Source organism: Phytophthora cinnamomi (assembly GCF_018691715.1).
Source record: "Phytophthora cinnamomi strain GKB4 chromosome Unknown Contig87, whole genome shotgun sequence".
Taxonomy (NCBI): Eukaryota; Oomycota; class Peronosporomycetes; order Peronosporales; family Peronosporaceae; genus Phytophthora; species Phytophthora cinnamomi.
Genome location: NW_027151020.1, coordinates 378,806 through 394,994, shown reverse-complemented (window position 1 = coordinate 394,994; position 16,189 = coordinate 378,806). Strand labels below are relative to the sequence as shown.

At 51.4% G+C, this 16,189-nt stretch overlaps 1 protein-coding gene across 1 annotated transcript; it reads right to left on the bottom strand.

Annotated features, from left to right (window-relative positions):
- Window positions 1-12,324: 12,324 nt before the first annotated feature.
- On the bottom strand, window positions 12,325-12,949 carry IUM83_15437 (uncharacterized protein; the record flags this gene model as incomplete). Its single annotated transcript, XM_067940252.1, has 2 exons — window positions 12,325-12,669; window positions 12,749-12,949. 2 exons carry the CDS (start codon window positions 12,947-12,949, stop codon window positions 12,325-12,327), a joined length of 546 nt encoding a protein of 181 aa, XP_067784619.1.
- Between the last annotated feature and the right edge of the window lie 3,240 nt (window positions 12,950-16,189).

The following is a 16,189-nucleotide window of genomic DNA, read 5'->3' as shown; positions in this document are numbered from 1 at the left end:
TCGGTGCGCGTCAGACGCTTGGCGTCTCGACATCCGGCGTCACCGCCTCAGTCTGCTTACCAGACTGCTCTTGTTTACGTCTCGGTCCCCGGACCGACGCCGCGCAACGTTCTCCGCTGCGTCGTCTTCTTGTTGTGCGGAGCCCGGCTCCGCACGCTGGATCTTCTGGTCCAGGCGGCGTAGACAGTTGTTATGTGGACCCTGTCCGCCGCAGGCGCTGCGTATCAAGCTCAGCTTGACCGCATTTTCCTTCGTACGTGGCTGCACGGTAATGTTCCTTCGCCGGCAGACCCTGTCTGCGGGCATCACTTGATATCAAGCCCGGCGAGTCGCATGGCGCTTCGTCATTACAGCCCGGCTGCGACAGCGTAAAGTGCGTCAGTGCGAGTACGTTTTGCAATACGTCCGCACTGTTTTGCAACGTCAACTCCAGGTTGACGCCTTCGTCACCTCGACGCCATTCATTGGCGGAGCCCCTCATGACCGAGGTGCGTCGGCTCCCGGAGCCGACGCCGTCGTTGTCGACCTGACCTTTTCGGGTCAGGGGCTGTCACTACACTTGCGCTTGAACGTGGGCATTGGCTCCCGGAACCAGTACGTCTTTTTCTTCCTGACGTCGGCGGCTTTGCCGACGTTGGTCTATCACCGTGCGCCCTCGCACCTTCCTGGAGCACTCGAGTTAGCGGTAAAAGCGCTGTCTCGACTGGTGAAACCGCGCACCTGCTGGCGTGCGCTGCGGTGAACAGGGCCATCATCTCTGTTCCGCTGTCGCGGCGGCGAAGCGCACAACGTGCGCTTCTTCCAGTCTATCACCGGATCATGCCGTGCAAATACGGCATGACCGTTCTACGTCGAACATCGTCCAGGTCAGGACGATGAAGTGTTCGGCAAACACTCGTTGTTTGTACGAAAGGCGCATGTTCACGACGCGCTTCTCAGTCTTCTGATAGCACCTGTTGCCAGTCGTACCTCAAGAAGACTTCGAGGTACATTTACCTCCTCGAAGTCGAGTCTCTCTGACTTGAGCTTCGTAGTCGAACAAAGTTGTTCGACGCGCCTATCTACCAACGCTTGAAGGGGAGTCACTCGCTCTCTTCGAGTAAACCTTCAAGATAATTTAGGTTCGGCCTGTCATCTTGCTTCTTACGGCAAGGGCTAGTCTCACTGGGGGGCTGCGGTCCTCGGTGTCGCGTGCCGATGTCGTACCTTGTGACTGCATTACCAGTAGAACGCCCCGCGCCTACTGGATGTTCGCGTTTTTGTTGGTCCGCGGCGATGCCTAGCATCGCCGCACGGTGACGGCACCACCTCTCGGGGCATGGGAGTGTACTGCTCCCGTGCAAAGTGACCGATCTTCCGCAACGGAAGCATCGCGTATACTGCTGTAACCAGCCGTTGTTGCGTTCGAGAGGTCCATTGGTTCTGGACCTCCCGTCCTCCGCCTACCGGGCGCGGTTGCGGCCTCGAGTACGGTACGTGGAGTTTAGCCTGCCGCGAACGGCTCTTCTTGCATGGCAAAGGGTGATGATTGCAGCTTCGAGTATAATTTGTTACTCTCGGAAGATGGAAGTCTTCGATTACCATCTCTGGCCCCTTCGCCAGACGTGACGACCTTAGTCGCCTCGTCAATTGGATTGGTCACGATATTTGAGACCAGAAGTATCGTGCGCGCGCTGCGCGTAAACATGGACGTCATGCTTACCCTGGAGTCGAGGAACTCCGCCCTCGACCGGAACTCGTTTGCGGGGGCTCAAACGCTTGTCTGACTCCTCTTTGAACACTGCGTACGTGCTGAAGCACGTAGGATCGGAGAGTCAGCGTCCATACGCCCAACTCCTTACGCGTCATAAAGGCAGGACATGGCGACGCGACTTTCGACAGCGGGTCGACGATACTGCGTCGAGCCGCTATGGCTGTCAATCGAGCTCGACAAGCCATCGGAGAGCTCGCCCTCTTCCCACGTAGTTAACCCGCTCAACTTTAATGGTTGAGCACGGTTAATCGTCCTGACGACGCCGTCACCTGAGAAACAGCATCCGCGCTGTCGCTTCATGATAGATCCTAGAGCAACACCATGTTGCTCCGTCGGCGATAGCGTACGCAGCATCGTAGCTATCGCCGCTTCTCCGATGACTGTTGACGGTCGTTGGAGACCACTCTGGGTCAGACAGGTGGGGGGCAGTCAGCGTGCAGCATGCGTTGCAGGCGTGTTAAGGCTCTCCATGGGCACCTCCGTGCTCATGGGGTTCTCCGCTCCCGCGTTCGTACACCTCGTACGAACGTCAAGCGATCAGTCGTTGGACGGACTACAAAGATGCTACCAGGTGTAGTGAGTCTAACTTGACTCACTACTTTATACGTTGCGTTACGTGTATGAGGAAGCATAAGTGCCAAGCAATGACTTGAGTTAATTATATTTGAATATTCAAATATAATTTAAATCAATCAGACTCAATTGACTTAGATTAGGTAAAATGAGAACTGTATTGTTTGTGAATTGATCTTCCTCTAAATCTGCTAAAAACTGTTTATCACCTATGAAAGGTTGACAGCGGCTGGCTGTCAGGCTATAATATGCACGTCTCTAATTGATGAAAGATGCTGCTTTTCTACCAATAGGATCTTTGGGTGAGTGTGGACCACTCATTGTAGTGGCCCGCCAATGTATCCATTGGTGTGGCATACACCAATGTGAGGAAGTATCTAAAACTTTTAACAGATATTATGCTTTGCAATGCGTTTGTCATTTTCACCTAGTGTTTTGCCCGAGTTATAATTTCTGGCGCCCGATATAAAAACAGATGGCCACTAACTCGACCAAGTTATTTTCGCAGCCTCGATATCGATATCGATTTACGCTATCTGTGGTCGAATTGCCGATCCAAAAACGCAATTCGGGCCGATTTATTTTAAATCGCGATGGCTGTGTACGGATTATAATGCCGTGCTTCATATATATAATATGCAATTGGACACTTACATCTGGACACTTGACGAGTGGTCGGCAGATCGCGCTGCCGATCTGTCGAAGCTTACCGCAGTTTCGAAAACCTTCATCGTGCACAAGTGCAGCATACAATCATATCGACTACCGTTGACGAGCTGTTTTCTTATGCTTGTGTACGCTGGAATCTGTATGCGGTATATGTTAGCGATATATTTTGGCTAACGTGCGAACACTGCAACGTTGGTACAAGTTGATTTTGACCGATGGTGTGGTTGATGAAGGATCAGACTAACCGCTCGTTGGCCAGTGTCGTGGTTACCCGTGTTCGAAAGTACGTGAAAGCGCACCTAAAACATTTGGGAGCTACAGCAGTTCATACGAAACGCTTTTCCTAAAATTGAAATGGTAGTGTATTATCGTAATGGTCTTACATGGCGGGGAACATCGCGCCAAAGAGAAGCGGAAGCCGAGGTGATGCAGGAGCCGCACGCGCACTCACAGACGAAGCTAATGGGCCGTTAAACACATCCAATAGAGCCGTACCGAATTGGCAGTGGCCGGCGACGTTACCTCGGTGTCCTGAGAACCAACGATGCGCCCGTTATGTTAAGTAGGAAGAGGTAGTGCGACTTACCTACGCCTGGAGGTCGATTTACTGGGCGGCTCCTGAAAACTTAATTCCCATTTTGGTCGTATCAAACCATGCAAAGAAGGTTCGATGGCAGCTGCGTTTTCGTACTAGTTTGCCTCGAGGAGGGAAATCTGTACGGGGTGGTTACTACCCCGACAGAATGGTACAGCGGACTTTTGCTGCTTAGACTCGCCCTTCTCGAACTCACTTTGGACATATCTTGCGTGCAATGGAATAACGAACTCGCCAAGACAGCACTTTATGAGGATAGCAGCCCCAAAGTGCCGCTCACGCAGCTAACACACTCCATCAGCATCCCTCGATGGATCGAGGTGCGTCCATGAATTGTTGCAGGACAGTCACGGATAACCATGCGCTTGGTGATGACAGCAGCTTGGACCTGCCCACAAACGTTCGACTCGTACGACTATTACGGCCAGATCATGACACCGGCTACAGCAACCTCCCGTTAGCTGAAGCCTTGCTGTAACAGCGGACAGTGGCGAAGCCAGCAAAAAGCGGCTTCCAGCGGGAGGACTGCCAAGCACGGCCAGTAATGGCGAAGCAGCTCGAACAGACCGGCGCACGCAACGTCGACGGACTACGCCTCGAGCGTCAGAGGGGAGCAGGTTCGCGCGCGTTGAGGTCGACGGTCTCCTCGACCTGCTGGAGTCCATGAAGCCTATCGGACGAGACGAGTGGGAAACCATGGCACGGCGCCACAACGCGAACCATCCGGGGTCGATCGCGCAGTGGAGAGTCTCCGCCGCAAGTTCGCGAAGCTGTAACGGACCAATATGGGTACGGGTAATCCCCACATGCCTGACGATGTAGCGCAGAGCCATCCGTCTCGACCGCTATCACGCAGCGAGCAGATCTTGCCCGAAGGCGACGACATTTCTGAAGACGGCGCCGAGTTGTTGAAAAGGAGGAAGAAGTCAGCTAGAAGACGAAGATGCTCGCGCTGCGACTACGGCTGTCCCAGCTAAAATGCTTGTTCTTCCTCGTGTTCCCCGCGAAAGGGTGGCGATGACCTGCTTTCCATGAAACAAACCTTATGATGATACAGGAACAACGTCAACGAGAGGCTGATCGTGATCAGCAGCAGCAACGATGGCGTGAAGAGATCAACACCAGCGTGAGCAAGATCGTGCTGGACCGAGAAAGCAATCGTTTATTTTGAGCTGCTTGCTGTGGCTTTTGGTCGGTGTTGCTAAGACGATTCAGACCCACGAACAGAGTAATTAACTGTCCTGCATTACAGTTACTGCGTGTCGCTCTAGACTTGGCATGTAAACAGAACGTAACTGGTTAATACCAGCTTCTCTGGCGCGAAAATTATAAAAGCAGCACGCACGTGTCTAGAATCGATCGTCGTTCACCACGCTCTTCATAATCCAAGCGATCAGCAGGGCGGAAACGAGCTCTGGAAGCTCTCATCCCCACTCAGCGGCCTGTCTTGCTGGGTTGCTTGGCAGCCAGCACCTCGACGTCGATGCGCTCGATGCAGCGCCTAAGTAATCCTGGACTTGATTAGGAACTTGTAATCTCCAGCTGCAAACGCGGAGTCAACCACACCGTGCACCATAAAGCTCGTAGACAGCCTGTAGCTGGTAAATCCCGCACAGTCCTGAGGTGCAGATCATGCACCGGCCGGGCGCGTTGCCAGCAGCGATAATTTGTCGAACAAACGACGTACCAACGTAATGGTCGTGCTTCCATCCGTTGTTGAAAATATTCTGAATCACGCAATTTCACTCTGTATTTAATAGGTAGGCTTTAGCCCATCAGCAGCAGCAGTATACGTCGCTTAACCGAGGTGTCTGCGATGAATAGCACGCTGATACGCCTGAATTTCTTCAGCACTAGGCATTCTGACTGCAAAGAAGTTTCTTGGCGAGGCTCGAACAATAATTCTTCGTCCAAAGCGAACAAACAGTGAGCATACGCTCGCAGTGATGCCGAACATGATACATAGCGTAAACCCGCTCCTCGGAACGAGTCCGCAAGTACGAGTGCGAGGAGCGCGCAGCATCAGTAGTATTCCACGGGTGCTGTCTCGAACACGACGAATAAGAGCTAGGGTCCGTAGGGAGTATACGCCGTGTGCGTCTCCTCGAAGAGGCCCAGAACATGGCGAATGCCTTTATGGTCTAAACCCGTTAGCGTAATTAGTGATGGATCATCGCCCATCCAAAAGCATTGCGAAGCCAGACATACTGAACTGCTGAAGTGCAGCACGCACTACTCGACAGTCACGGAGTCGTCGCTGACACCTGCTCAGCCTTGATCGAAGCGACTGTGTGCGACGAAGGTTTGGCGACGTTGGAGAGCGGCAGGCGTAGCAGTAGCGGTCATTTTGCGGGCGGGGTGCAAGGAAACTTTGATATGCGCAAACTGTGTTTTCAGGATGCAACGCATCTGGTACAACCAAAAATGTAGTCTCGTCTCTGCTCATCATTTGATACGACCAAATTGAGTTTTCAGGAATGACCCACTACCGTCTCGCATTTTTGTCTTCGAATTATTTTATCTCAGAGATCGATCTAAGCCCTAAATCCGAACGACAAAATATCTGCAAACCACAATATCTTATCTGTTAAAATCACAAGTGGCTTGTAGCCACTTGTGCGTGTAACCCCGTTACATAACTTCCTTCTTGGCCTCGGACTTCATACCCTCGCAGAAATGGTCCACCTGATATAGTGGGTGCACACTGTGGATTTGAGCCATGAGACGTCCGAAGTCCTTGACAAAGTCATCGACTGAGCCACGCTGTTTGCACTGGCGCAACTCATCTCATAGTCTGAGCTGCTGGTCAGGGGGTACAAATTCCACTGAAAATCGCTGCATGTAGCTCATCCAAGGTAGAGTAGGTCACATGCTCAGCCACGATTTTCGCATGATACCATGACGCTGCACCGTCTCAGGGTTGGCAGCGAGGCATAGCCACGACGTGAGGCCCGATATTACCTGCAGGTTCGTGAAGAGTCGATGCGCTTCCCTTGCATGAAAACTTCGCTTGAAAATGAACTCATCCACGGATTCATTCGGCCGTGATACGTGGGATGGTCACGCGCCATCGATTTTGTGCTCGCACTGCGCCGGAATGCGCTGCGCTGCTGCTGCACTTGCTGCTGAGTATCCTTACCAGAGTACGCTTGCAAATCTTGGTAGATCTGTTCTGCTGGCTCCAAACCTGCTGTGTGTTTGATGGTTTGCCAGAACGCTCCAGATCTACCAGATTTTCCAGGCGTACTGAATACAATGGCAGCAACGGTATCGCTGCAGTCTGGCTCTCGATAACCATCTATCCTGGTGTTACAGGCAATACTATGAAAGTCGTATCACGAACCTACATCGACTTCGTAATGCTCGCTATGAACAATTACAACAATCATGTGTCACGAAATGCGTCGGCTACGTATGAACTGCTGGATGAAACTTACAATGCAGCATTCGATGGAGCACTGACAACAGCTATAATGAAATTGCGGCACAACGGCAACTCGGTCGATGTTTTCGTGGCGGCTCCACTTGGCTTCAATGCGCGCCGCCTGGGGCAGGGCATTGGTCCCTGTGAAGCAACACGCTCGTCGGCACAAAACGAATTCCGCAGCGTGCGGTCTTCGGGGCAAAACAGACTCTGATTGAATATCGTGCACATGCACATACATGGGGTCCATCAAGAAAGGGTGCAAACATCTCTGGGTACACCTTGAACAAGGGCAAAAACCCACAAAGCACTGGCTTGGCGGCGCCCGTGAATGCGCGTCGTCGGTTTGGCGTCCACCCATTTGCCGGTCTTGGTCAGTCATTGCTTGATAGCAAATCCGGCGTAATCCCATTACGCCAGGATCCATGGCCTCCAATTGGCCGGTATCCAAGGGCCTAATCTTGTGTGCCAGACACCAGGTGCCGAAAAGCCACAACGGGGTGACCCTTCAGAGCGACCCTCCAAACGGCAACCGGCAACTTCAAGGAGTAACCACCGGATATCCCAGATCGCCACTGAAGCCACCAACATGTAGCCACTTCATAGCCTGGATCTCAACAGTTCATCCCAAGTCTTTGAGGCACACTCCAGACGCATAATCACGTAGTCGTGGTGGGCAACCGCTCTGCCTCATGTGACGAGGTCCCAGCCAATTCTAGACCAGGACCCATCAGCCACAAGCCCAAACACTACCACGTACCGGTCATATGTCACTCGAATCGTCGATATTTGTTGACCCAAGTATGGTCTTTGTATAGAAGTAAAGTTGGACTGACTACGTCTGGAAACTGGGCTCTGTGGATGTCAAGATGCAGCGATCCCGTACCTCAGGTCTGAGATTTGAATCGGTCTGGGGCCTAATGTCTGATATTCGCTCTAGAGGCCACAGATCTGGGATTCCAGGCCTTGAATGTAGCCCTGAGCAGAGAGCTGAGCTTTGGTCTTTTGGATCTGTGACTTGGAGTCACTTGATTGCTTAAGTCTCAGATCCCAGATCTCAGATCTGAAATCTAAAAGTTTGGAGTACCGGTGGTTCTGGGACCTGAGAATGATGTCGAAAGTCTGATACTTTGGGCTTTGGAACTCGGTCTGAAGTTTGTCTGGGCATCAGACCGTGAGATGTTCAGTCTGGGTCTGGGAAGAGAATGTGGCGTGCGGTGTCGGATTTCACCTCGGCTCTGGGGTGCCACAGGTGGGATACGGAATCAATACCGTAATTTTGCCACCCAGCTCAGATCCCTAGTCTGAGAGTCTCAGAATCTAAGCCAAAGCCGAGAGTCGGCAAATTGGTGTCACAGCTGGTATATGGAATCAGTATCGAAATGGTGCCCCTAGCTCAGGTTTCCAGCGTGGTAGTCCCCGAACTTGAGCCAAAACTGAGATTCAGCAATTGTGGGCACAATTTGGGATCTGGATACACGGAGTTCGGGAAGTTAAGCGGAGACTGGTGAAAGTCAGCTGTCGATCCGAGCCTATGACGTGACTAAGTGCCTGCAGATTCCAGGATGTGACTTCGTGGTCTCGTATATGTAGTGGCCGCATTGCCGGTCTGGGATCTGCGGTAGTTGGTATTTGAAGTTGGCAGTTGCCGTTTGGAGGGTCGCTCTGAAGGGTCACCCCGTTGTGGCTTTTCGGCACCTGGTGTCTGGCACACAAGATTCGGCCCTTGGATACCGGCCAATTGGAGGCCATGGATCCTGGCGTAATGGGATTACGCAGGATTGCACCCAAGCGTAATCAGTGCTATCAAGCAATGACTGACCAATACCGGCAAATGGGAGGACGCCAAACCGACGACGCGCATACACGGGCGCCGCCAAGCCAGTAGCTTTGTGGGTGTTTTGCCCTTGTTCAAGGTGTACCCAGAAATGTTTGCACCCTTTCTTGATGGACCCCATGTATGTGCATGTGCACGATATTCAATCAGAGTTTGTTTTGCCCCGAAGACCGCACGCTACCGCATTCGCTTTGCACCGAAGGGCGTGTTTGTGACGAGGCTCGCTCGGATCTTTCCGGCGAACCCGTCAATAGCCCGCTGCCAACGCACTCTATGTCCCACGCACGAACCTTAGTGGATGGGAGGAGGTAACCGGCTTCAATGAACCGTCGTTTCAACCAGAACTGGCTCGGGAAGCATGGATACACTGTTGGACGACGCCCCAGGTCTCAGCGGGGAGTCTCAGCCACTCCGCTGAGACTACCGTAACTCTGAAGTCATGATGACTGACGTTGATTATGGATTGGCTCAATTCTTGCGAAGATTGGGCTGCGGTCACCCCACCGAGCTACGCTGAGCTCAGACGTCCCGGGTAGACACCTGTTGATGGCTGGATACGCGGTAAACTGAGCCGACCTGGTCTCAGCTGAACTCGTTGCGGCTCGGCTGAGAGTCGGTCAGCTTTGGTGGTGAAGGCGCTGAAATTTCTAAGTCTCAGCTGGAAGAACTGAAGTCCCCGGGTCTCAGCTTGGATCACTGAGACTAGCTGGTCTCAGCTGAAGCCAGTTGGTTTCAGATCTCACTACTCTGAGCACGGGTGGTCTCAGCCGGAGCAGCTGGAATCTGTATGTCTCGGCTCAGATGTTTCAGCGGGATGTGCTTGGCCTCAGCGGACGCTCCGGAGTCTCCGTTTGGCGACCCAGGTCTCAGATGATGCAGACACTGGTGGACACTTATGCCGGGGGTCTCAGTTGGAATCTCGCCTGAGACTATGGGGTCTCAGAGTGGCCGATGGGTGAATGCGCGTTGCCGGAGGATCGCGTCATCAATGACGACGGACTCATATATCAGGTGAGACCTGTCGCACCCAGATTACGACACACTTTCGGCCAATGAGTCACCGGGGATCAGCAACTCATCACTGAAGCTTCGTTGAAGATCTGCTGAACCCATGCCTGACCACGCTGGATTTTGCTGAGCTCGGCCCATTATTGGCTAAAATCCAGGTTGAAGCGCCGAATGCCTTAGGCACACTGGCAGCTCTCAGGATGGTCTTAGCACCCTTTGTGGGTGCTCTCCGAACGGCGCTGTGCGCCTCCACTTGATAGGTCTTTGTTTGCATGTGTAATATTTGAATCAGAATCGAATTTGCCCGAAGGACGCAAGTGATTGTGTAAAAGACCGGTTCCATTAAAACTCAAGTCCCATATAGTCTTTTTTTGTGTTCCTCGGTGTGAAGAGGAGCTTAATTAGCTATTTTATATTATTACGTGGTCTGAACGACATTACCGAAACGTATTTCATATTTTCGGGTAGTAAGAGACTCTCCTGAGGTTTCAGCGGAGCGACTACGCGGAGGCTGAGATAGGCTCAAGTCTTCAGTGCGGTTGCTGGATTTCGCTCATTTTGGAGCGTGGTGCGCGGGCGTCCGCGCACTGGAGACATCTGAAGCTGGAACAAGATTGCTGTGGCTGGCTGACGTCTGGGGCCAAAGCGTAGCCCAAGGAAGAAACGCCAAGGGGATCGCAAGGAAGGTGCACACGCCGCGCCTGACCAAGGACCGGAGCTGGGAAGTCTCAGCGGAGTCGTTGTTGGTTTCAGCTGAGATCGTTCAGCTGAACCCCCAAGCTTCTGAGCCTTTTGTGCTCTAGTCCGACGTTCGGCGGTCTACGTTTGCTCAAGGTTCGATCTGGAAGCTGGGGATTTACCGCATCTCGCAACCAAATGGGTGGAAGCCATTGCGCCCGTCGATTTGACACCAAGTTGACAATTTCTATAGTAAAATCAAGTGAAGCACACATATCTATTTCAATAACGAAACCAAATGAAATGCACATACCAATTTCAATAACGGAGAAAGGATTCGCGCTATGGTCGCTAAAACGCCACCATAGCGTTGAGATGCGCTCGAGGACAATGCTCGTACCAGTAGCTATGTAAAGCATCTCACTCCGTAGTTAGCACCTGTCCGCTTGACCAGGGTATCCCCCAAGGCCTCGCGGACAGCGGTAGCGCCTTCCAAAGTGCCTCAAGGCGAGTCGCCGGCACTGACGAATTCGCGCCATTATCTACTATCATTCCATTAGAAAATAGCGCGAAATTGTCAGCATCCGTGCCGGGACAGCGTCGATGAGTACCCATGCTAGTGTTTGAAGTTGGTGGCGAGTGGGACTCGTAATTTACGCGATATCTTTCGAGGATCGGGAGGTATTACGCGATCATAGCATCCTAACTCCAGCCAATCACTGTGCTTCGCTTTCAATTATGCTCGAGTGTCTGCCATTTATTAGCCAATGAAAATACAGACGAGGGCGTGAATAAGGAACGCCTGATATATAACAACTTTCAAGTGGTATGAGCCAATTAGAGGGCATAAATTGCCATTGATGTGACAAAGTACTTGATTTAGTTAATTATGTCACTAATCTGTGTCCGGTCCACGTATAATCCGGCGTTGCGCCAACAACATTTGATGGTGTCGGCGTCCAGCGCATTCCACGCGTTGCTGCACCACGTGACTGCGTCCGATGTCTCGATGACAAAGGGGTCCAGCTCGCAGCACAATCTCCGGACTGCCTCTTCGCCGCAGTCTTGCAGTACACGCCGCTTGATCCACGCGATCACACCTTGGTCTATCGGTTGGATCGCCGCTGTCGTGTTTGGGGGCAAGAACTCCACCTCCACGTTGGCCAATGTGTCCTCCGGAGGTATGGCACAGGTGCATTGTCTAGTAGAAGCAGAATCTCCCTCTTGGCCTCACCCATCGACTTGTCCAAGTCCTTCAACCATTGTTGAAAGACTGGTACAGTTATCCAACCTTTGCTTGTGCCCTTGTATTGTGCGGTCAATGGCTTCATGGGCAGCCAACGCGGCTTCTTGGCTTTGCCCAGAAAGAGTAGCGGAAGCTTCTCCGTCCCGGAGCTGAGCCCATTCTCCTAGCGTCGCGAGGCTCCACGTTGGCTCGCGGGTGTGCATTGCACAGAGTTCGAGCTGTTACTGCTTGTTGAGGCGCATTCTCCGTGCTTGCCGCTCCATCTTGTTCGTGTCAAATTCGAATTTCCCGCCCAGATTCAAAACCCAGCGATGGCCAATGTCAGTGCTTCAAGCTCTTACCTCTATAATTGCATAATATTAGGTTTTGAAGGTTATAGGATGACACCCGTTCCTTATTCACGCCCCGTCTGTATTTAAGATTTCAATTCCAGAGAGTACCGTAATTTATGAAGGGGAGCAAAATGCCCCACTTGATGGGGATGTATGCTAGTTTTGTATACTATATAGATTCAAGTCAGTAAGCGCTGTTCACGAAAGGGTTAAAATACGCTAAAGCAGCACTTCCGTCGTCTTCGAGCTGGTCCTCGAGGATCTTCTCGACACTCGACCGGCTTGATCTTCTTCTTCAGTGTGGACATGGTGTTGGCGAGGCTTCCCCACAGGCCAGCACCCTCCGAGCTCGGCTTGCCTTTGTACGTCAGCTCCGAGCGGGGCGACCGTTTGCGCGCCTCCTTGTTCTTGATCTCGCCCAAGCTGCTCTTCATCTGCTTGACGTTCACGCGCAGGTACAGCACGCCATCCTCGGTCGGCAATCGGCCCAGGAAGATGAAGCGGTGTCGCGCACCGTCCCCCACGCGGACGACCAAGGCCTTAACGGTGTCACGCTGGAGGTGACCAAGCCCACCAAAAAGCGCATCCGCAGACAGCGCAAGGAGCTGACGCGGCGTCCGAGTGGGCGCCTACGGCCGCAGCGCCGTCGTTGTTGATGCCATCGCTCCAGAGCGCATCGCAGTTTGTGGAGAGCACCGTCAACGCGCTCTCGAGTGACGTGTTGGCGCCCAGCATGAGCCCCGTGAACTCACCCACCTGCGCTTGAGAGACCTCGGGCGTCGGACGCGAACTAGTCGCAGGCCTGCACGTCTGCCAGCATAACATGGGCGCCATCTCGTCGTTGAAAACCAGCGCTCCAACGGGTCTTGCTGGTTTTGTGTACACGTAGCAGCAAGAACCGTACATGTATGGATGTGTCTGCTTGTGGCCACATGCACCGTATGGTATATAGAAAAGTTCCACGGGAAAACGTAATTTATGGTCACCATTGATATGCTGAGCGACGGATAACAACACTGACGCACTATATAAAATTCGCAAACAAGGATGAGACACGAGGGGGTGGGACAAACTGCACAGCTGCTCCCCCGAGCGAAGAGAGAGCCCCCCCCTCGTGCCGTCGCTAGCTCCGCTGGCCAAAACGAACGGGCGACTATCCTACCAGCTGTGGATTAAAACTACTGGTCTAATACAGTGTAGTAGTAATAACTACATGGCTCCCACTGTTCTATGATGCAGGTCGCCTGGACACACTTGCTGGCAGCAAGTTGCTGCCGCACGGCGCCATGGTGGCACTTGTCTTCCTACTATTGTAAAGTTTGTAGCCGGTTTTTGTTGTGGTCAAAGTTTTGCAGTGGTAACAATATATTTAACAGTCAATGTACACAGATGCAACTGCCCAAATCAGTGCCCATCTAGTGTTGCTTATTACCCAGTTATAACCCCAAATAACTTGTATTAGGAATTTTAGACGTCTAATATTGTGATTCCCGGCCAAATTTGCTCGATTGAAGCGGTTGGCCCAATCGATGCCTATCCAAAGTCAAGTCAGAAAGGGTGCTAGCAATCTGGCATATGTCAAGCGAAATTGGTATTAGCTCGGAAATAATGCTTCTCTATGGCCACTCTTGATTATCCACTTAGCATAATTTGTAGATAACGAAACAACTGGGATTAGAAATGATAGACTTTTGGATAGGCACTCAGCAGCGACACCGAATACATTTTGACTGATCTATTCTCATCTTCAATACTTATCCAAAAGTCTGGATATGTTATTTCCCGTTTCCCGTTTTTGTTGTGAACGTGGAGTCGAGGGCGTATACATGTAGTAATCGGCACACACGTACAGTAATCGGCACACGCTGTTGTTGAAGGTTGTCCGTCGAGGACGTGTCGTTGTACAATGAGAGATTTTAGGCCAGACCGCTTGGGCTGCGGTGGAGCGGCCACGGGTTTTCTCACAACGCTGTTCACCAATCACAAGGCACTTACAGCCTTACTTCTCCTTTTTTATACATGTAGCGCGAACGAAGAGAACCGCAGGGGCGCAGAAGGGGCGCCCAGACAAGCTGGTCATCATGACATTCATTCCCATGCGACAAAGGTGGGCCTCATATTTTATTACAATCGAGAGGAATCACTATCTAGGGATGTACCATTATGATGGTACAACCAGTAGTCATTGTCGCAGCGCAGTGTTAGTACCACAATCCGAGGTCACTATGAGCTCGCATAGCGTTAGTAAGTCGTAATATGTTATCTTCGGTTGTATCGTATCGCTGGTCACAACCACAAGGACTCTACCCATGACGTGATGAAGGATAATAGGTTAAACATTAAACAGAAACACTCAGAAGAACCGGGTGAACGACCACCACAGGTTAACCTCACTCCCGCGTACTGCTGATTCATCGGCTATACTTGGCCAGGTCTCATACCACTTAGCCAGTATGATACCATGTGCATTTCGTCGAAAGATTGTCAAACCGATGCAGCAAGCGACCCATACTGTTGTTGAACTTTGCGACATTGTTCACGAAACGGACTCTCCCGATAGTAACTGACCTCTTGATAGCGATAACCGTAAATCTCGTATCACTAACCACAAAATGGAGGTTAGATGATATTTTGACATGAGTTTGAGGTCTAACAGTTTATTAGAGTTCAGTGGGCACGAAAACGGGGGGACCCACTGTAAGTAGGAGGTGCCACTATTTGTGATACCAGATCAAAGATGATTATCTGTGTTGTTTGTCAGAGATTTGCTCGCTCGTTCATGCACCAACCGTCTCATCTGAACCGCCTATCCAAAAGTCTATCATTTTCTGACCCCAGTTGTTTCTTTAGCTATAAAGACTGCGAGGTTGCAAGATTCGCACAGTTCAGGTGCAAATATACGTTTGTTCCGTGGCTTGTTTTCCGTAGACCTTTGGTTCCCACTTCGCAATTTGTTTTCCAAGACACACCATCCGCACCAAGAAGCACCAGCAACATCCAGAACCAATCATGCGTCTGCCGTACATCCTAATGGCCGCTGTTTCGACTCTCTTCGTTCACCAAGTTCCTGTCACCGCGTCTGTTGGTGGTGACATTGCGCTAACTGGTGCAATGTCGTTGGGATTGTTGCACTTTGTTGGCGCCGACCAAAGTGTTAGCGTCCAGACTCGACTTCTGAGAGGCGACAACATCGACGAACGTGACGAGGAAGAGAGAGGATTTGAGGACATGGCTACGGTTAAAAACTTTGTCAAGGAGATGTTAAGGAAGGAATCGTTTTCAGCTGTCGACAAAGTGAATGATCTGGTGACCCTAAAAAAAATTTCGGCTTCGGTAGACGAGCACTTGGCATCGGTGTTCAAGTTTGCACACGACAACAATATGAGCCCAGATGATCTGGCCACCCACCTGAAAACTATTCCAAAAGCGGACGAAGCCATTTCAGAAAAGGCGGTTGCAATGTACTCCAATTACTTGGAGGGACTTGGCAAAGAATAACTAGCCTGAAGAGAAGCGATTGCTAACGATGTGAATATCGGTTTGCTCGTAGAACAAAACGCGAAGACTTACCAGTTCTCTTAACGAAGAATACAGATTTTGTTCGAGAACTTTCGCGACAACATCGTCTAATTACTTTGTCAAAGTCACAGCTCATTCTTCACGGTACAATGCGAGCTGATAGGATATTGGTTCGCAGTTCGACAACTTGCTACCTCCGTACTGAAGAAAATGACACTTTAAACTACGTGGTATACGATATACTACCTGCGTTCGGAAATAGTTAACCATTTGTTTTTTTTTTGCTCAGCGCTCCGCCTCGTTCATATTCCTGATTATAAAATTGTGGGAGTGCTGGAGATCTAGAGTTGACACTAAGCATGCACAGTCCAGAGAGGCGCAGGCGTTTAAATTGTGGGAGGGCTAGAGATCTAGAGTTGACAATAAGCGAGGCACAGTCCAGAGAGGCGCAGGCGTTCTTGTTCCGCCGCACTACATACACAAAAATGGATCTAAGATCTCACTTCATCCTTGAGGGGCACATGATTTGGCTTCGGGTGCTACGAGGATCCCACT